The sequence below is a fragment of the Halichoeres trimaculatus genome, unplaced genomic scaffold (genome assembly GCF_033239565.1).
Source record: "Halichoeres trimaculatus isolate MK-OKI-2021-1 unplaced genomic scaffold, fHalTri1.1 fHalTri1_scaffold_5, whole genome shotgun sequence".
In the NCBI taxonomy this organism is placed as follows: Eukaryota; Metazoa; Chordata; class Actinopteri; order Labriformes; family Labridae; genus Halichoeres; species Halichoeres trimaculatus.
The window spans coordinates 24,768,612-24,791,014 of record NW_027437183.1 but is presented as its reverse complement, the minus strand read 5'-3'; the positions used below and the strand labels follow the sequence as shown (position 1 = coordinate 24,791,014).

General features: G+C 39.2%; 1 protein-coding gene across 7 annotated transcripts; it reads right to left on the bottom strand.

The window, feature by feature from the left end:
- Positions 1–8,214: 8,214 nt before the first annotated feature.
- On the bottom strand, positions 8,215–22,171 carry dbnlb (drebrin-like b). 7 transcript variants are annotated; one of them, XM_074670644.1, is made up of 15 exons: positions 22,005–22,171; positions 19,417–19,472; positions 19,071–19,183; positions 18,909–18,983; positions 18,496–18,645; positions 17,999–18,076; positions 16,908–17,059; positions 16,770–16,824; positions 16,472–16,540; positions 16,063–16,186; positions 15,646–15,765; positions 15,243–15,317; positions 13,634–13,692; positions 13,463–13,550; positions 8,215–9,555 (listed from the first exon to the last, which is right to left on the bottom strand). In XM_074670644.1, exons 1-15 carry the CDS (start codon positions 22,085–22,087, stop codon positions 9,419–9,421), a joined length of 1,434 nt encoding a protein of 477 aa, XP_074526745.1. In that variant the 5' UTR covers positions 22,088–22,171; the 3' UTR covers positions 8,215–9,418. The 7 variants fall into 7 exon arrangements, with proteins under 7 accessions (XP_074526745.1, XP_074526747.1, XP_074526746.1 ...); XM_074670646.1 differs by lacking the exon at positions 15,243–15,317; XM_074670645.1 differs by lacking the exon at positions 16,472–16,540.
- Positions 22,172–22,403: the final 232 nt, after the last annotated feature.

The following is a 22,403-nucleotide window of genomic DNA, read 5'->3' as shown; positions in this document are numbered from 1 at the left end:
AGACGAAAGTTAAAAACATGATTTGAATTTAATGATTTCTCCTTGCTATGTGAGATAAGAAAGACCTCATAGGAGATAATTACTAAACTGCATCTTGTCATTGGATATTAATTTTAGTATAAAGTTATTAGCTATTAGTTTTTGGTGTTATTGTACTGATTTAATTCAGAAGATTTCTGATAGTGGGACAACCTTTTCATCAAATTGCAGCCAAAAATGGGAAGTCAAAATCTGACCCAAAACGCCCTCACATTTTAGGCAGAATTTAAATTAAAATAAAAAACAAAGGTTTTATTCAGAATACTTTTTTTTCCCATTTGGGTGGGATTGGCTTTGATGGGGCCAAATTTTGATTTTTCATTTTATTGCTGCAATTTTTCATTTTTTAAAAGTTTGACCACAGCCCATCTGGAATGACTGGAAAGCAGGATTTTTGACCCTTTGCTGCAGCCAGTCACCAGGGGGAGCAGTTTTTGTGGTGACCTCACTTGGAGCGGAGCAAGCCGACGTCATTTTTTTTTACAGTCTAAGGATAAAAATGTCTGAGGGCTAAAACTTTGTTTTTGGTTTGTTTTGCAAGGCCTGGACATTTTGGGCACAATTTTGGAATTTTTTGGATTTTTATCACACTAGATGGAATTGGCTTTGATTGGGGGGGGGGGGGGGGGGGGGGGGGGGGTTCCATCAAATTGCAGCCAAAAATTGAAAGTCAAAATTTAGCCCAAAACACGCTCACATTTTAGGCAGATTTGAAATAAATAAATAAATAAATAAATAAAATTTTAACCCTCGAGTTTTATTCAGAATACATTTTTGTCACATTGGGTGGGATTGGCTTTGATGGGGAACAATAATGGGAACTAAAAATTTGGTCCAAAAATGTAACGGACAAATTTTGACTTTTCATTTTATTGCTGCATTTCGATGAACTATTTGTCCCCCAGTCGAGGCTGATCACAGCCATTGTGATAAAAATGTCCAAGGGCTAAAACTTTGTTTTTGGTTTGTTCCTTAAGGACTGGTCATTTTGGGCACAATTTAAAACAAAAAAACAACAACAATAACAACAACAAAAGGTTTTAGCCCCTATGCTAAATCCAGAATACACTTTCATCACACTGGATGGGATGGCTTTGATGAGGGACAAATATTTTATCAAACTGAAGCCAAAAATTGGAAATCAAACTTTGGCCCAAAATGTATGTTTTGGGCCAAATTTAAAAAACAAAACCTAAAACAAAAACAAAGTTTCAGCCCTGTGGCTTGATTCAGAATGCATTTGTGTCACACTGGATGGAATTGGCTCATATAATTTCAACTTTTCTCTCTTTAACTTTTAGAGTTGCTGTGAGTAATGTTGTGACATCACAAAAGATGACGTTGGTAGTGTCCTTTGATGTGGCCAATAAGTCACAGTTTTTAAAAAAAATGAAGTATGATGGGTCTGAGAGGCAGAAATATAACGTCCTCTTATGAGTGTGCAGGGTCTGAGGCGGTTAAGTATTTACATGAAGTCGCTCTTTTCACGCATCATGCTGCCTGACATCAAATCAGAACTTTCCACTCTGACTGTTGATAAAAGTAAAGCTCTCCTGCTGACTCTCATGTAGTTTTAAAAAAACATGCAGCTCTTTCTATCGACTGCGTTCTCTGACAGCTTATATGTATTTGAGTGAATTTCAGACTGGCTGGTGGCTGCAGAGATTTTAAACTACATTTTAAGGAAGAGGTAAAAGCGCCACTTCTTGAAAAGAGTTTCTACTGAGCTTCTTTAAATGGATTCAGTTAAAAATAGAAGGCCAGGACTTTGCAGAAGCGGCTTATTCCACTTGAAATGAATAATGAAAATAACGGTCAGCTATTTCTCTCTCAGAGCAGAAATGACTCAGATGGAGATGTCTTAAGCTTTGAATCCAATGCCAGTAATATTTGGTGACGGTGTACTTAAAAGAGAACTTAAAGAGGACAGATGTACTGCAGCATTTCTTCACCGTTCACTGATGTTTTGTCACTGCTTTTTTCCACAGTCCAACCTTCAGTACAACGAGACAGACTGTGATGAAAAATTCTGAAGAAAGAAGAAGCCGCGCTCCACCCTATCCACATTTCCTCCGCTTGTTTTTGATCTGTTTAAAAAGGGGATGCCCTGTTCCCCATCTGCTGCGGATAGAGTCTGACATTTCAATATGATTAACATTTAAATGTCAAAATAACCGAATATCTACAGACTGTCCAACACTCAAAGGTACTTTTTATGTTCAAAAGAAAGAAAACAAGTTTTTTTTTTCTGTGTTATTCGAAAATTTGAAGTGGAAATCAGACTCACTGCGGAACAGGAGGAAATGTGATGTTAAAAAAATAGTTTGAGAAATGAGAAAATATTTGAATCATGATTTACTGGAATAGTTTTTTTTATCATATAGTTTTACATCCATGAGGCTCTAAATGTAAGTGTTTTTACCTGATTTATTATGATTCAATGTTTTTTTTTCACTACGTGTATGAAATCCTCTCTCTGCAGATGTCAGGGTGATGAGAAAAAACAGAGGTTGTCGAGATTGAGAAAATCCCCAGCTATTCATCTCAGACTTTCACTGACATAAACACCCGAGGTTGAGGTGAGGGCAGTGGGGTGTAAATGAGAACAAGAGGAGAAAATATTGTGAATCCAGCACAGAAAAGATTTCCTGTCTGCAGTGAGTCACTTTCTCTGGAACAATCTACAAACATGCAACCAGATATATCAGTCATGGTGAGAAACAGTCTCCAACTGTGAGCAGAGAAAGGTTTTCCAGAACAACAGGAATTCAGAGGTAGAGCTGCGATAAGGGATCCCTGAGGTGTTAAACTATGACAGTGGGAGTTAAAATTTTTAAATGTAAAGTTTGAGAGACTGGCTGTGTAGGAGGTTCATTAACTGGCTGAGTCATATCATGAAAGCCTTTATTAAAATAAAATTACAGCCATTCATAGCTTAGAATTCAAAGGCAGGAATTGAATATTTGAGGAATACATATGAAGTTAAACGCTCCATTCTGAAAGTATAGTAAAATAACTTTGTTCTATTGCACATGGATCAAGGTAAGCTCAAAAAAGACTCGAAATTGTAAAGTTTTTATGCGATATCCTGGAGAAGTTATAGCTTGGAATAAATTTGAGGAAGGCTGATATGATTAGGGTTTGCATGTTCTTCCTGTGCATATATCAGCTCTCCCCTCAGGTATTTCAGCTTCCTCCCACAATCCAAAAATATGCCCCTCAGGTGGATTCAGTCAGGTGCAGAAGTAACTAATACATTTACCTAATGCTGTAATTACGTTGCTTTTTGAGTACTGTTCAGTAATCAGTAAAATCAGCTATTGGACTTGTACTTGATTATTTTTGGGGAAGTATTATACTTAAAGATGCTGGGAGGAGGATCTGTTTTAATTGGACTCCCTCACCACCTTCTGGCCGCCTGGAGTCTCACGTACACTGTTGTAAAAATGTGAATTTCAACAAGGTGTGTGTTTGTTTGGGAATTAAATGGAGACCCGATCAAAACAAATTTTCTTTGTTCAAGACAACTTTTTACAGTATACAACAATGAGGTTTGGTACTTATCGGTACAGTCACGAAGTGCTACTGTTTGAAACGTGACAAAAAGTAAACGTAAGTTTGTATAGAAGTTTACTAGCTATCTTTATTTAGCAGCCCGGTGCTCTAAGACAGTGTTTCCCAAACTTTTGTTCAGGTGACCCACTTTTTTGGAGGAATAAGCCACGGCGACCCAATCCAAAAAATCCAAAATATGTCCAATCAGTAAATCCACTGACAGGATAAGTGTGCAAAAATAAACAAAGGTTCTTTAATTATGTTTCTGCCTCATCATACTTCTTTGGTACTAGCTAAAAGGCCTAAGAGACAAACTTGAGGAATGCATTACAACTTTGTTAGGCTTACTCTCTGAAAATACATTTTTACTGTGACGGGTTAGCCTGCTTGCTTTTCAGAATTGTAACCCAGCCATGTGTACAAGATGAGAGAACAACTCACGTATTGAGCCCAGCATCCAGTCTGTTTCTGTATTTTGTCGTCAATTTTGTGAGAACTCCAATTTGTATTTGTTTTAATGAGCCTGTTAGAGTCAAGTCATGACAGACAAGAAAGAAACTTCTATTCTATTCTGTTCTATTTTTATGTGGTTGTGAAAGAGATAAGCAAAATACATACAGATATGACAGTGGGAGGAGCCAATCATCAGCAAACAAATCATTGAGGGGGAGACTTCTTCTGGTTAGGGAAAGCATGAATTTCATGTAAACATTCTGGAAACTAATCTGGCGACCCCAAAAAAAATCTCTGGCAACCCACCTATGGGTAAGGACCCAGACTTTGGGAATGACTGCTCTAAGACATGTAAATCCTGGTGATGTCCTGTCAGTCATCTACCAAGCAGAGCTAACTAGCCTCACTCTTCATTTTATTGATAGACTCTCCTGTTTTAACAGACCACTGCAGAATAACTGCTCCATGTGGGTTGGAACGGACATTATGGTTGTGTCTGAAATCATTCACTCATTCCCTACTCACTACTCACTATTTAGTGAATTAGATGTATGGGCTATGTTGTCCACTCAATCTGCTAAATTAAAACAACATTTGGACACTACTCGCTCACTCGCCAGCCGCTGACAGTGACGTATTTACTGTTGCGTCGCTCACGGACGGCTGGGGATTTACACTTATAACTTTTCTGAAACACTGCAAAACGGTATTTATTTCCGTGATAACTACTATTATACCTAGCTTATTTTCTGCAACAGCCAAATATAAAAGAAACATTTGTTAAATGTTATTTTTTAAATAAATAACCCATATATTTGCGCAACAACTTATTCTGTGTTTGAGAATTACAGGGTCCAGTTAATGCATCATCCGCGATGAACGGTTTAACGGCTAATGTCCTTGATGTTTCTTTCTCTGTTCCAAGTTACGAGGCGGGCTCGTCCGAAATTTAAACAGAGAGCTAGGTGTTATTCTCTGACAGTTTTTAATGTTGTTTCATGTTATTAGTAATCATTAACCATGTAATCAGTCATTCCTTCTGTTTAAATCACAATGCATTTATATTGCTAATATAGTAAGCATCGCTAATACAGTACTTTTCAAAATGCATTGTGGGATACTTTGAGTGAACTATAAATGAATGACCATGCTCACTCATATTTTGGACAGCACTACAAAATGACGTATTCACTATATAGTGAATAAGTAGTGATTTCGGACACAGCCTATCACCAACAGTTTAGCCTTTTTAGCCTTTAGCCAAAAGGGCTAAACTTTAAGCTTTTTTCTGCTCTTCTGTTCTTTTTCTGTCTAACAGTTTGGCTCCTGTGTCCAAGGTCATTACAAAATTAATCACATAAATTGTTTTCAGCAGAGAAAAACACAGATATCTCTTCTCACTACTAAACTTAGTCAGCCTGTGTGGTGTTGTCATGGAGACTCCAACATCCTCAACCTGATCGGGAAGCAAAGAAGTAGCATTTAGAACCTGTATTGGCGCTGATAATCTTATTTCAAAATGTGGATTACAATCAGGCATATAGCTAGAAGGGAGACTTTTTCCAGATCAATTGGAGACTCCTAACAGCCCCTTTAAGTGCATTTTACGTTTTAAAAAATTATGTATATAAAAAAATAAAGTCAAAGCAGAAAGGATACTTGTTGCCAGTCAACAGTGCAACTGCCCACTGATTGGCTGATTGGCTGACATTTATCATCCAGTGGTCATGTGACCTAAGGTAGAGGAGCTGAAATCAGCTGAGTCAGCTGATTTCCAAAGTGAGTCAGCTTTTTAAAGACACACCCACTGAGAACTACTTCAAGGGCTGCAAAAGGAGGTTTTTCAGGCATGCCAAATCTTTTTTTTTTTTTTTAATGATTTCAAAGACATGATTTGGGGACTTATAAGACTAACATAAACTGAGTGAAAAGTATAATTCTAAGTGAAATACGTTACTTTTGAGTCACTACAAATACCTTCAGAAGTTGGTCCTTACCGTGTCAACAACTCGTCAGCAAAACATAAATTCACAAAGCTGACACCTCATTCCAACCACAGTCAGGTCAAATGTGAGCTACGACCTGGTTTTGATCAAACCAAAAGCTGACCTGCAGTGGTGTACACAAAAAGAGGCAGGGGGTTCTTTACAGACTGGTTGGCTTATTGTTAGACAGTGGTGATGTGTTTCACTTTTGACATCAGTTACTGTGAGCATTGAGATTTACAGAGCTCAAGTGAATGCATCACGGTGGTGACTGACAGTTCAGTGGGCATTGTCAAACTCCTGGTTTCAAAGTGGGAAACCGGATACAGAGTTAATATATATTTTAAATGAACCCACCTCTGGTCTGATAACATGTCTCTTAGCGTATTCTCTTCTGATACAATTTGATGATAGATGCTGAAATCAACAGCAACTTGATCACCTGGACAACATCTGGAACAAATATTTCATCACTTTTCTTTATCTATCCCCAGCTGAGCGTTTCTATATAGTTTCCTCTCTGTTAAATGGTAAACTCACCGTTTGCTCTTGCAGCTGTAACTATAAACTGATAAACAAGCAACCATTCAGATGAATTTTAAGTCTCTAAAACAAGGGTCTGCAACCTGCAGCTCTGGATCCTCATGCAGCTCTTTGACTCCTTTGCTGTGGCTCCTTGTGGCTTTAAAAAGATATTATTGAAATAAAGACTTTTTTTTTCTTACAGAGGGTATTGATGATTAAAGACATTGACACTGAAAAAAAATCATGATTTCACATTTTGTTGAACTAGATTTGCGTAACATCCTGCAATAAAGGCTGCCACCTCTCGTCTTCACCTCCTTAAGCATCAACAGTCACAAACTTTCCATGCACCTGTGGCTAACCTCAAATTTAACACCCCTGGTAAGATAACTAAATCTACAAAAAGACAAATCTGTAGAAAAGACTTGAAGATTTTACTTTAAAAAATGTTTTGCAATTTTTTTCGAACATTTTTTTTTTTTTTTTTTTGCAAATTTTTGAAATTTCAAAAATTTAAAACCTTTTGCAAACTTATTTAAATTGTTAAAAAATAAGTCTCGGCATGTACAATTTTATGAATTAAAATACTTTTTGTTTACATAATTATTCACTAGAATAGAACTATGTTGAGAATTGTATTCACTTTGTGGTCTTTATCCTGAAGATAAGTAGAATTCATGGCTCTGGAATGACTTCCATCCAGGTGAACTGAGGCAAAATGGCTCATTTGAAAACAAAGGTTGCAGACCCCTGCTCTAAAACCACATTTTCTAGTTTCTTTCCTCCACTATGCCTGTTAACTCAGTATCTTTAGATTTGGAATCAAAAATATGAATTCTTTAATTTTATTAACACTTTTTTATCATTTATTGACCTTTACCTTTATTAAAAAGTCTTCACTGTATTTTACTCTGTCAATATGTTAAACTATCTTTGGTTGCATTTAGTTGTGTTTTGTGAAAGTAAAAGTACTTTAACTTCAGTAGAATAGCTTAGGACTCTTTACAGCCCAGCTCATAGGTGAGTGTGTGTGTGGGTGATGGCTGTTTATCTTTACATGTAACCCCGTGACACGCTGACAACCTGTCCAGGACGTACCCTGCCTCTTGTCTAGTGATAGCTGAGAAGCTCCAGCCCCTCATGACCCCGACGGTATAATCAGTAAGATAATGAAATGATAAATGAAATGAAATATATATATTTCATAGTTCCTGAGTAAAAGAAAGTTCATCTTCAGAGACCATAAGAAAACAAATATTAAAGCTAAAAACAAGAAAATGACCAGGAAGATGACAGAGGTAAACTAACTGAAGATGTATTTCTGAAAAAGTCTTTTGCTAAAAGAAAACAATTGGTATTTCATTTTGCAGGTCGCATCTTTTGTTAGTCAGAACTAAGATTGAACTGAAGGATGTGGGAGAGTAAAATCAGATATTTCATGTGAAAATGAAACCTATGCTTTAGAGGTGAATTCCCCAGCTGTTCGCTCATTCCAGGAAACTGAGCAAAGAGAACAAACCGAGTGTGTGTAAACGCCTGTGTTCCTGTCAGACCTCTGAAAATCCCTGACTGCTCTTTTCTGCTGATGTCTAAAGCGTATGTGGCTCATGAAACGCTATACCACACTTCACTGTTAAAGAAGACACCAGGAAGCGGCTCCTTTGTTCCTTTTATTATGAAGAATGTGCATTACAATAGACTCTGGAAAAACAAATGTGAATAATGCAGTGGATACACGATGCCCTTCTTTTTCATTCAGGATCAAATCATTTTGTCTTTCTGCTTGGGTTAAAAGATTAAAAGAGAAACAGTTTTATTCAGTGATAAAAATTAGGAAGCTGCATAAATTCTGCTTTCAAATTCAGCTGACATGGTGCTGGAATTCTTATCTGAATGTCACCGCTCACTGCATTCACTTCCCCTTTGACGGCACTGTAATACCACACACTGCTCGTTAAAGACCTTATACGCACTCAAACTCAACCTCAGACCAGCGAGATTCAAACAAAATAAATCTCATTTTCTTTCTGTTCAGCGGTTCCTGGTTGAAATAATCTGGATCAGATGAAATGAAAAGGACTTGAGATGTAAAGAAACCGTTAAATAGTCACAGTTAAAGGGGATTGAACTGTTTGAAGCATTCCCCCTCAAGCGGACCACCCAGAGCACAGCAAACGTCACCTGTTTTTTTTTCTTAAATATTCACTTCAAACACAGTCAGATCAGCACTAAAGCATGTTTGGAAATTCACACAGGATGTAGGTTCAGTCACATAAAAAAGATTTATAATAACTCAGTCTGCCAGTAAAGGAAGGCAAAAACAAGGCAAAGGATTATACTGTAGCTGGTACCACCGTCTTTGATTTCTTGTCCTGAAATGAACAGGAGCGTGTTTGCTACAAGTAAAAAACATGAAAATATACCTGAAATAGAACTGAAGTCACTTTGTAAGGAATGCTAACTAGAAGTGCCATGAACGCTCACAATTTCTTTTAAGACTCAACAAAAGGCTGATATCGTACTGCATCACATTTAAAGGTAAAGAGATGGATGTCTGAACGGGAATGAGGGAAGTTTTGCTCGGTCCAGGGGTCTTCACACAACCCTAAACATCAACATCAACAATTTAATAACGAATCACTTTCTTGATATGAGGGGAAACGTTTTGGAGTTTCTGGCCCATGATTACCGTCCAATTATTGGTCCACGATGTGGAGGATCACTTGCTCCAGTTCAGCCTCATCAGGGCACGAGTGTGTGAGGACTGGCTGCTGTGTGTTGTTATGCTGCAGCCGTCCTCCAACAGGGCTGCCGCTGTGATAATCTGGGGGTGTGGTGGAGGGGTTGGAGGGGCTCGCTGGCTAGATGAGCTCCACGTAGTTGGCCGGGAACATTCCAAAGTTTCCGTCTGGGCCGTAGCCTCGCCACCAGCCCTCGTCTATCATCTCAATCCCGGTGATGATTTCATCAGGGTCGAAGGAGATCTCTGTGTCGTCAGCTGGAAGAGGAGAGCATCATGAAAATGAGCACACATGCTTTCAAATTGATAAACCTTTAAAAATAAATAATATTAAGGGGAACATTTTTCAAAGTATTTTAAACAATTCTGCGCTCAAAGGTTTTTTTTTAATATTTGCAAAAGTTCATCAAGGCTAAAACAAGACGTCACAAGTTACCCTGTGATGGTGACAACAGCTACTTAAATAACTTTGGTTAGGCTATGTGATGACTTTCAGTTATTAAAATCCTCTCATTGGGACTTGTTCATAAAAAAAATAAAAAAAAAGTAATAGTACAACTAAAGTTAGTCAATCAAAAATCATGGATGCATGGACTATAATCTGAATGAAACCCTAAATCCCCAAACAGCGGTTCTACCACAGTGTTCACATTAAATTTGAGGCAATCATTTAAGGCTTTAAGAGATAGTGTGATTTGCTTTAATGTTGTATTTAATTTCTCTTTATGAAACTAGAAATTATGTTTATTTATAGCTGTTGTTTATACCGCTTACAATCCTTATTGTTGTATTTTATTGAAACTAGTCTTTATGTATTTTTTTTATTTTATTCTATTCTTTTTTATTTTTGTATTGTTCCACTGACTGCATCGATTTCTGCTGTTAACACAACAATTTTCCAGTTTGGGATCAATAAAGTAACTCTATTCTTTTCTATTCTATTCTATTTTAGAACTTTATCGGCCCAATCAGGGGACAGTTGCAAGGAGGAAAATAAATATTCATGGATATTTTTTGAGTTAAAGCTTGAATACCTATGAAACATAATACCTCATAAAACCACAATTAATACTTTTTAAGGCCCCTAATTTTCCCAAAATTGATTTATCAACTTTTAATACTTTTTAAGACCCCGCAGACACCCTGTTCTCCCCTCGGCTGCTAAGATGGAAAAGAACATACAGTGGCACCTTTCACTTCAGAAAACTCCCAACCGGCTCAGCTGACACATCAGAAGTGATTTACGCTTCCTATCAAATGGAACGAAAACATCATCGAAGCACTTTGATTTGAAGCAGCCACCTACGAGCTGAGCAGCTGATTTCAGTGGGAACTACTTCGGAGTCTGTGAATCCCCACAGAGCTGTGGATGAAACTACATTAAAAAACTTACATAAGCATAGTGCAAACATCTCACTTCATGTTTGTGATTTCAGATGAAGGACTTCTGTTTTTTTTTTTATTATTGTTTTGGAGGAAACCTGACTGACTCATCAGTGTTATCTTGTCTTAACCTCAAATTCATCAACGTTCCACACATCTCAGCTAACACCCCGGGTTGTTTGTTTGTTATGTACTTTTTCCATATGAAATGTATGGTGATGTCATCATTAAAAGAAAAGAAAACCCTCAGAGTCAGGGATCACAGACTCTTGGTCTTTCCATACGGCCAATCACCTGATAACTGATTGTAAAATCTGGCCTGCTGCATTCATGGCCTGGTCAGCTGTTGGGACCGGAGAAGTTAGCCCAATATCTGAGTTGACCCTGAATGCAGCACAATCACCACATCAACCGGCGGAAAATACCCAAACATCCGGCATGTTGCCAACAGTCTCAAACTATTACAACAAACATTATTTCTGTTGCATTTCAGGGGAATTACGCGTGTCTCATATACAAAGAGAAAGTTGCCATAAGGAGTGTAACCTCACGCAACTAAACGTGGAGCAGTATGCAAAGTACCAAGGAGATAAGCAAACACAGCGAGCTGCAAAGCTAAAGAAAGGGCTGTTAACACGACAAAATGTGTACCAGGGATGGTAAACAACTCACAGGTTCATGTGAAAACAGTGAGGGAATGGTAAACATCAACAAGTGGACAGACAGTTTTAGTAGAGAAATCTAGCCCCAGCCCCAATGTAGAGTTGAAACACACAAGTCACTTGATGCTTATGACTGTATTATCTGCTGACACACTGTGAAAGATAGACATGGACTGTGTCCATAAACCAGAAACCTTCCCAAATCAACAAGAGCACACAGACTGCTGAGAGACCTAGGTTATGATAAAGGAGCCAGAAAACTACATCCAGAGAACTGCACCAAACATATCAGAATATCAATGGTTTTTTATTTTCAAATTGCTAATAAGTCTGGTTACTAGTTTGATTATATACCGTAGTTTCACTTTGAGCATAGAATCCAAGAGCTGGGAAGCTTTTGGTGTCGGCTACTTTTTTGCCTGTTCTTGATTATGGTGATGTTGTGTATATGTCTGCTTCAACCACCTACCTTCAGTCCTTGACTCCTGTCTACCACTGTGCTCTGAGGTTTATCACAGGTTGTAGTCGCCTCACCCATCATTGTGAACTGTATTCCAAAGCTAGCATGCCCTCTCTGGATATATGGCGAAATACCCACTGGATGACTCCGGTGTATAAAGCTCTTCTTGGCCTAGATCCTTGCTATTTAAGCACTTTTCTTGGGAGAAATGGAAGCCAGTATGCTTTACCATTAGAGATGGGTACCTTTCACATTTGAAACGATACGGTACCGATGCCCGGTACCTGGCAATCGGTACCAGTACTCAACGGTACCAAATTTCTGTACTTTTTTGTGTTTATGTGGTAAAAAATATCAATTTGTTAAATAATGAATTCAATCTTACAAATGTATTCTTCAATATATAACCTTGCAATGCTGTGTTCATGTCCAGCATGGAAAATCACCTACTCTTCCACTTCCTCACAGTCACAAGGATGCATTTAGGTACCTAAACATAGTACCTTTTGGTTTTACGTGAATCGATACCCAGTACTTTTGACAGAATCCTGTCGGTACCTATAAAAGTACCTAATTCGGTACCCATCCCTATTTACCATCAAATGACATTATGTATCTCTCTGTTCCTCGTGTTCCAACTGAAACAGGAAAAAAAGCTTTTAGTTACTCTGCCCCCTCTACTTAGAATGCCCTCCAATCTGAACTGAAAATGACTGAATTTGTTTCTTTGGAAGCCTTCCACTCTACCTTGAGAAACCCACAGAATGAATCCATCAAACAGTGCCTGTGTTCTGAAATAACTGTTGTATGTTGCTGTACTCTGTTTGTCTACTGTGACATGTGCTGCTGCCTCCCTTGGCAAGGTCACCCTTGTGAAAGAGGTCTTGACCTCAATGGGTCTTTTACCTGGTTAAATAAAGGTTAAATAAATAAAAAAATAACAGCTGCAGATGTCACTGGTGTTTCAGTGTAAAGTGTGACCCTGTTAACTGGTGACTCATTAGCTGACAATCACTGTCATGTTTGGCTGAGAGTCAACAGTTTCAACTGCCACCTCTCTCAGAACAATGTGACCCAGCTGTCTGAGCAGAAGCCCTCTCAGGTGTCGGGCAGCATTCAGCAAGAAAAGCCAAACATGACTGCGAAGTAGTTCATGAGGAGAAGTACAGTTTTTTGAAACACTTAAACATGTATTTTTTTTCTTTCTTGTGAAACATCGGTAGTGGCCCCCTTGTGACAACACTGGATGCTAAGAGGACCTCAGGTAATTTGAGTTGAGTCCCCTGATCTAAGTCACGGTATCAGAACACACAGGTGTAGCAGTGCAGTGCCTACTTTATTAATAAACCTAAAAGCTAAGATGGTAAAGTTAATTTCAGTGCATTCATTTAATTCCTGAATCAAGACCCTACTGAGAACTGCCTTTACTTTATTAATAAGGAATCAAATATTAAAAGCGCCATGAATCATTAATCCCTGAATATCAAAGGGAATAAGTGCACTGTCAAATAATAACTTGAAAGCTCTTGCAAAAACGAGCTAAACCAGCTTGCGGTATTAATTTTCACTTAGGAAATTCTTTTAACACTGAGAAATACAATTATGGAGAAAATTACTGTGGGAATATTGCTCCTTTAAAAAAAGAAGCAAGCAAACTCACCAGCCTGGTAGTCGTATAAAGCTCTGGCACAGATGCCTCTGTCTGCCGTCTCCTCTGCAGGCACCTCATACGAGTTTGTCTCCTCCACCTGGAGAGGGGAAAGAGTTTTAAGTTGTGTCGTAAAATCATTGGTACCAAGAAAAGAGGGAAAAGAGGAGAATAAACAACCACCTGAGCGGGCTCCTCATGAGCTGCTTCTTGGACGTAGGAGTTGGCTGCTGGTGGCTCAACTGAAAAAGAGAGATTCACATCAGATTGTGTGCAGACCAGGTTGTATCCTCTGGTCTTGGGAAATGAAACCATGGCAGAAATGCTCAAAACTGCAGTTCCTGTGAAGCCGCGTACACCAATGCTGCAAAAACCATGATTACAGCAAAACAAACACTGTGTACAGCCTGGTTCCAAAACAGTTTGGGTCTGAACTGTTCATTTCTCTGTCTGCACAAACTAAATTATAGGCCTGTCATGATAATCAATAAATCAATTAACCGAACGATAAATAAAAACGCCCTCGGTAAGTTTGATGCAATCTTTGGCATCTTTTGCGACGGGGCTGCTCGCGCGTACACACGGAGAGAGCTGAAGCGAGCGTCCTGAGGGCTAAGGAGAAAACACACGCTAATATGAGTGATGACACCAAAGATACGGTTCTTAAGTCACCTGCCTCAGTCCCAGTGTGGGAACATTTTGTTTTTTATCAGAATGAACAAAGTGTGAGCTCATGAACAACAACCAGCTGATATGTCACATTTGTTTGAAAATAGTGGCGACGAAGAAGAAGAAGAGGGAGGTGCAGCGGAGCCTTGCTCTTTGACAACCCACTCTTGCTGAGGCTTTTGGTCGGCAAAGTAAATAGAAATAAAAGCGCCAAATGGTGGGCGCTCAAAGACAGCTACATTGCCAAAGAAATGCAGCCCTTCAATACGGTTGAAAGCCAGAAATGTTAAAAATGTTTGACAGACAGTACGGATTGACTGGGAAAAAGGACATGTTACAAACAATTCAGCAACTGTATAAACTCCCTTTTATTTAGGCTATAGTTTTTATTGTTGTTGTTTTTTTTTTGGAGTTATGTTTTTTCTTTAGAGACAGGTTCTATGTTTTATTGTTTTTGATTAGTATTAATTATTTTCATTGACATGTATTTTTTTCTAAGAGAGTCCCTTTCATTTTCATTGTATTTTTTTTCTCTCTTGTTTGTTAAATTTATTATATTTTTTTGTTTAATTTATTTTAATTAAAAGATCCTGACCTTTTAATTACAGTTAAATACTCTTAAGAAATTAAAGTTTCTTGCTTTTGATATGGTGTACTCACTTTATTATCCCATTTATCATAATTACATCAGTAAAAAAATGGGGAAAAAAAATCAAAATAATATTGACAATAATATCGTTTATCGGCAATAATATTTTGGAAATTATCTTCTTATTATCTAGCAAAATTTGTTATCGTGACAGGCCTACTAAATTATTTTGTTACTCATTAGTTTTGAAGATGTTAAAGTGCACCGAAAAGTTAACCATAACTAGAAGGTGCCCTCTGCTCAGGCCGAGGACCCTAATAACTTCCATCAATAAGCTTCAAAACTCTTTTTCACACAGCATCTCTGAACCATCTGTGATCTACCAGCAGGTGGCAGCAGCTGATCCTGACAGCACAGTCGGCAGGAGAGGATAAATGTGTGTATGTGTATGGAAGCTGTGCATTAGGAGCAGATGGGAAGGCTTGGAGGCTGAGGGTTAATACTGAGGCTGGTGTTGTGTAAAATGAACCCCACCTTTCGGCTGCTCCTCGGGGGTCACCTCCTGCTCATCATACTCACACCTGGACTGTCCATCATCTACATCAGGCTCTTATCACCCAAAAACACAAGCACAGACATGCATGGACACACAGGGACACAAAAACAAGTCCACACAGGCAGAAAACCACCACCACTAAGGAATTCTTCACGCTTAACACAAACATGGGAAAACTCTCTGTGAGTGGAAAGCACACTGAATGGAGGCAGGATTTATGATTATGTTTGTGATTTTAAGGACTGTGGAGATGATGACACAGGATCAACAATGAGAAATGAAGCATGCAGATCAGAGTTAAGGATGAAATCGCCACCCACTTTGTTTTATGTGCATGTCACAGTGAAGTTTGTGTGAGTGTGTGTGTGTGTTAGCTCACACCTGTGGCACGGACAGGAGAGGCGGAGCCTGCTGGCACAGGGGAAGCTTGGCGCTGCTGAGGTGAGCTGGCTCGCTCAGACTCATACACTGGCTTAGACAGAAAAGGGCTTTGCAGACGCCCTGAGCAGAGACACACATGGAACCCCGAAACATGCCGAGATAAAAAACAAATGGACGAGAAAAGAGAGAAGACACAGCAGACGGGTTGAGAAGAAGAAGAGGAAAAGGCGACAACATGATGGAGACACACCGTTTAGTACGACTATGAGACCAACACACAGTCTGATGGGAAGTCAAAGCTCTGAGAGAGTGTTAACCACACCTACCGCTACCTGACACAGAGGCTGACAGAGCTTTGCAGTAGAGCAAGGGGACAGGTCTTACAGAGGGGGGTCACTGTGTGTGCGGGGATGATACCTGGCTGCGGGCTGGCAGGTGCAGCAGATGGGACGTCTGAGTCGCTGGGAGTGATCCCCCTCTCTCGCTGCTTGAACATCTCTCTGGGGTTCATGGCACGCTGAGAGATGAGCGATGCTGCCTCCTGCAGAAAAAGAAAGTGAATGATACACACAATTAGAAACCACGAGCTATAAATAATGCAGAAGCTGAGAGAAGCACCACAGAGCAGAAAAAATGTCTGTAAATAATCAGAGAGGAGAGAAAGAGATCATGCAGTAATGGCTGGACGACAGTTGTTCTGTGATCGTCTTTGAAGGTTTAATCTTTGAGAAGAAAGAGAAAAGAGCTTGTTTGTTTTTTTTCAGAGAGGGAAATGAAAGGAAAGCAGTTTGTCCAGAAGAGAGCACGTTCAGGAAGGGGAACTCACATTAGCCTTTTCCACAGATTCACCTCTCTTCACTTTCCTCTGGGCTGCTTCGTGCTCCTCCTGCTCCTCCTGATGATGTCAGTATTAATGTTTGATCTGCTCACATTAGCTACCCTCCTGACCTGAGCGTGCACTACCTAGACTTAGTAAACTTTCAGCTTGATTAGTGAACATGCTCAGGACAAAGTACATGAAAAAGCTAACTCAATGAAACATGTTTTTCTGTACCTCTGTCTGATTCCTTCACATTGGGTACCCATTCACTCACAGGGTCAAGCATTGTGACAGAGACACTCACCCAGCGCTGTTTCTCCTGCTCTTTACTCGCAGCCTCCTGCTGCTGCTGGTACTTCCTGTCAAACAAAAGTCCATTGAGGAAACAGAGGAAATGTAACTTGAAACTCCTCACAGGTGTTGCAAAAACCTGAGAACCTACTTCTGTTGCTCGATTTGAGTGGCCCTCTCTTTGTCCCTTTGGTCCCTCTGCACCGTCTCTTTGGCCTCCCTGTCTTTCCTCTCTTTCTCCAGCCGCTGACGCTCCTCATCTGCCTTGCGCCGCTCCTCTTGGCGGCGCTTCTCCTCCTCTTTCTAGTAGACAAGCAGATTGAGAAAGTCAGGGTTGATTTGGAAATCTTTTTTGGACTTATTAGTCACAAAAATTCTGAAATTCTATCGTGAAAAATGAAGAGTGAAAGAGTGCAAACAAAGGAACAAATACAGATGCTCTTGTTGACTGTGATTAAACTGCTAGATGCATATTTTTATGCATAACATTGACTCAGATTTTCTAAAAGTGCTAACTCAGGATTGAGTTCTTGCATTTTGAATGATTCAAAAACATGTCACATGAAAAATACACTCTTCATGAAATTACCTTTTTAAGAGACACTTGAAACCAAGAGCTTAAAAGTAGGGTCTGGAATAACTTTTACAGGAATAATCCTGCTTCATTGTCTCCCACGGTCCTCTATACATACATGTCAGTGTCTGTGTCTACCTCTTACATCAGCCAATCACAGCTCATTCAGTGCGTAAGTGACTTTACTAGTTAATGATGGCAAGTGGAGGCTAATCAGAGTGGCTACGATAGTGGACATAGCACAGAAAAAGAAAAACACAACTTAGGTGAAACAAAATGTCAAACAGATAAAGCTTTTTACTAAATGAGGGCAAAGTTTGGCTTGACTTTCACATACTTTCGGGAAATTGGAGAGCAGTTTGGGACAAAAAATGACAAGATGGTATGTGTAAAATACCCGTAATAAGCTTGTGCTAACACGCCAAGTCTGGTGCACTGCTCTTGTGCTCCTCCAACTAGAAACACGATGCTACAGGTGGTTGCTGGGCTAGTGAGTGTGTTAAGTTGAATGGAGACTGTGGGTGTGTGCTGCTGCTGGCACTGATCCAATGAGGAGGAGCCCAGTTTGAATGTTGTGTTTACTAACTTGTAACCAAAACTCCTGCAGACCCTACCTTTACCTTTAATCAGAGGATACTAAACAAGTTCAGCCAAGTTCCAGCTCCTACCTCTGCCTGAGCCCAGAAGTTGTCTTTGTTGGTCTTTTTGATTTCTGACATGGCGTTGGTCTTCTGGTATACTGAACCCTACAAACACAAGGGACAATTTAAGAGAAAAAAATCACATTAAGGAAACACCATCTCTTTATCTGATCTCACACCACATGTTAGGTCATCATTCATAAGATGCTCTTTATTTATGAAGTGCAAATTATTTATTTTAACCAGCATCAGGTATCAACCACAAGCATGGGAGGAAAATTTAAAAACAGATAATCTTCTTTAAATTCAGGTCATTCTTTTAGGCTGGCTTTTTCCGATTGTGCTTTTTGTTCTGAAAACTGTTTTCAATGGGAGAATTGCTGGCTTAATGGAAAGCTTGAGACAAAGAGAAAAAACAAACATTTCAGAAAAATCTGTTTAAGGAGCAGATTAAGGAGCCTTGTTAAGATCCAGCCCTCTGTTTATCTTCCTAGCATGAAGAGTAAGCAAACACTCCTGCATACCACAGGGCCCTGAGGACCGCTGTCCTGGAAGCGGCTGGAGGACTCTTTGTGGAAGCTGTAGTTTGCTCCCGAGGCTTTGGCCACCTTCTGCATGATCACCTCAGGTTCCACGTCCTCCTCTGCTCTGGCGTTTATTGTGACATGGGCCCCCTGAAAGACCCAAGAAATAAGAGCTCTTTAAATGCTCAGTCCAGTGAGTGGTTTGTTGATGTTTGCTGTTTGCTGGTCTGGTGTGAATGACTCCCACTAATCCAGGAAAGCTGTTGCATTTTTCCAAGAATTCCTGAAGCTTGTTGTGCAGTGTTTTTGTGTGTGTGTGTTTTGTAACTTAATAATGAGCCCACAAATAACCTCCCACAGACAAAATACAAATGTGTGTTCAAATCAGACTCAAAACGTGAGTGCAGTGTTACCTTGAGAAAGTTGGCCATGGAGCTGACATGGTTTGCACATATTCCTTTCCTGGCATCTTTCACTCCCTCTCCAGTCTGAAAAACAAACAATTATTCCACAACTTCAACGATTGCTGCAACAACAGGACAAACAAATGTGGAATAGCTCAGCGTGGCACACACCCAGTTGATGAGGACATATTTTGGCAGACCAGAGTTTGGATCCAGGACCCGGCAAAAAGCGTACATCACTTTTCCACTGTTCAGCTCCTCAACCAGCTCCTCCAGTCCTCCATCTGATACATAAACAATGTGGAAAAGTCAAACGGTTTCTGTGGTTGGTTTTGTAACTGCAGATTTTTTTCCCCCTACAAATGAAGGGGTGCAAAAGCAAAGGCAAGCAGTCCTTTTGTGCTGATATTCCAGTACTGCAGCTGTATGCTGACGATGAAATTCCTCAACGCATTTGATAATATCGAGTTCAGATCATAAAAACTTGATTACAGGATCAACTCAGTCACTTCCTTACCCCCCTTTTCTGCCAGGCGGATGTCATTACTGTTTCCCTCGTAGGTGAACAAGGCCCTGTGGAAAACAGCACATTAGGAAAATACAATACCAGCTGAACGAGTCACTCAGGCTGACAGGAGGGTTTAATCCTGAGGGTGGATGAGCGTTATTTCAAGCTCAGAAACTGAGGATGTTTGGTAAACAGATTTTTTAGCAGCCTTCACCTTAAAGCTCTTTTCCGACATGATACATTTTACTGGAGAAGTACTAAAGCGAGAATAAACAAACCCTGGATTTGCTGCTTTGATCCCATTCCAGATCAGTTATGACTGTTATGTTTGCAGACACACTTCTAAGATTTAGACAGCTTTTTAAGAGATGTAATGCCTTGTTAAAACTCAGCCCAACTCAGCTCAATCCAGACACCTTGTAGATAGATATAATGTAAAGGTACATTTCCCATCTTTTTTTTATCACTTTAACATGAAATGAAGTCTTCATACTAAGGGAATTCATACTGAGGAATGGTTTTCATGACCACTCTAAAAGATGACCACTTACCAAAGACACTTAAATTGAGCCAGAAAATAGTACTTGTTAGGTTAGGTCTAATAATTTGCTGTAGTTTTGAAACTTGACATTTGTGCTTCCTTTCTAAATAATCAACGCTGAGTTATGGGGGATAGGATGGGTATACATTTGTCACCTTCTCAAAGTTGTGAGATACCTATAAATTAGGGATGCACTATATTGGATTTTTGCCGATATCCGATATGCCGACATATCGAAACCCCTTTTACCGATAATCACAAGTTTGTTTGTTTTTTTCACTGTAAAGAAAGCTAAGTCTATCCTGTACTGGAATTTATATGTTACTCTTATTGTGACGGTCTTATTTGTTTAAGAAACACACATAAAACAAGACAAAAAACATTTGATTTTACCATAAATAAGAAATGTATTATTTTTTCAAACTCAAGACATTCAGTTTTGAAATACAGAAAAATAATTTCTTTAGATCACATGAACTTTAAATGTACAATGCATTTTTAAACATAACCAAGTTGCATTTGATTATTTTAGAGCTACTGTAACAACCTGGTGACAGACACAGAGCTCTGCAGTGCAAATAAATGAAGTGCTACATTTTATTTAAGGAGCTTATTTTTCAGATGGAAAATAATAATAATCCTAACTGAATAGCACCTTATTGGCTGTGACTATCAGCAGAAATTTTCATATCTGCAGATATCGATAAACGTGTTTTTAAGCTTTTATCAGCCGATACCGATATTGTGCCGATAATATCGTGCATCCCTACTATAAATATATTATATATATAAATACAGTGGAACTAACTAATTGTTGAGTTTGGGGGTGAGTGTTGTTGTCTGATGTGTTTTCCACATCTATTGACAAAAACAAAACAACTAACAAATGAACATAATGGAGTATGATACAATCAGTCATTTAAAGCCACTCATACTGAGGCTTTTACCTGATTATAAATTGAAGCCCAGGCCTCAAAGTCCTGTCTCAATGAAAAACTATAGAAGCATCAAGAGTTCACCTTTGATCAGAAAGAGCAAATATATCTAGGCCTGATTAACACCTGCCTGTGCCACTGTGATCCAGTTTATTGTTTTGTTACTGACATATTAGTTACATTTTATGCTGCATACACAGCTGTGTCTCTACATGGGGTGTAAGTTTTAAATCATGTGTTAAAGCAGGGCAAGAGTAAAAACAGGATCATAAACCTACTTCTCTAAAGTGGATTTAGTCAAAACTATCACATGCACTGTTTGTAATGGAAACTTGCTCACACTGAAACAAGTCACTGATCACTTCTTTAATCTATCTTTATTTCATGGATGCTTTCCTCTGTCAGCACCACTTCAGAAAATGACAACAGAAGCAGAAAGTTGTGTTGTAAGAATTCAGACATCTCAAAGTGATCACAGAGAGGCACTCATTCATAACACAGACACTATCAGTGTGACTGGGACAGCAGAGCTCCCCATGCAATCTCTGTCTGAGATTAATTAAAAAATCATTTTAGGTCATCATTACACACTGCAGCTGTCATCTACAGGTTTAATATGATCTAAAGGGCAGGCACAGGCGTGTTTAGTAACACTGAGAGGAAGTTCCTGGATTTGACTTTCACATATGTGATCACATTTTGCTTGTAATACCAAATCAGGAAATGAGTGGGCTAGCAAGGTTAGCTGCACATTCACGTCCATTTCAGTGCAGACAGAGTTACAATTAAGACACATTAAATAAAATGAATTCCAATTGGACAATGAAGTCAGGTAATAAACTGTTACTCGATGTTCAGTGTGCTCATCTTTAGCATTGGGGCTTGATAGAGGTGAAATAAACTCTACTTAAACAAGTATGACTTTAACTCACATTATTGATCAATTAAAACGCATTATCTCAGCTTTTGTTAACAAAGCAGCACTCTGTCAAAGGTTAAGTTTATCTCTCATTAGGTTAACGTTAACTTACTTGACGGCTGCCTCAGTGCTAGCCAACATTGCCTCTAACATGTAACCAGCTACACAGTGCTAACGCTGTTTCATTGATGCTGCTTCTTACCAGTTCGTGTTGGACTTTTCATCCACCACTTCTTTAAATGCAGCTGTTAATACAGGTCCATTTTTGCTGAGGTTAACTGCCATCGTTTTGCTGAGTACAGCTAGCCAGCTAGCTATCCGGGATGCGCCCTTCCTACTGGAGGAGTGGCGATGATGCTGCCTTCAATGTACAGGAAGCTAGTTTAGCCCGGGGCTACGTTTCAGCAGAGGTGTCCTGGTTATGCTCACCAGGATAACACAGAGAAGCGGGGCTTATGCTAGTCAAAGTTTTTGATGTTCGATTTGAATTTCCTACGATACAGTCACTGATAACAATTTAAATGTAACACAGTGTCACGTCAGAATGTGTTATAAAAAGCAAGGACAACTCAATACAAAGATTTTAGTATGAACCGCGGAA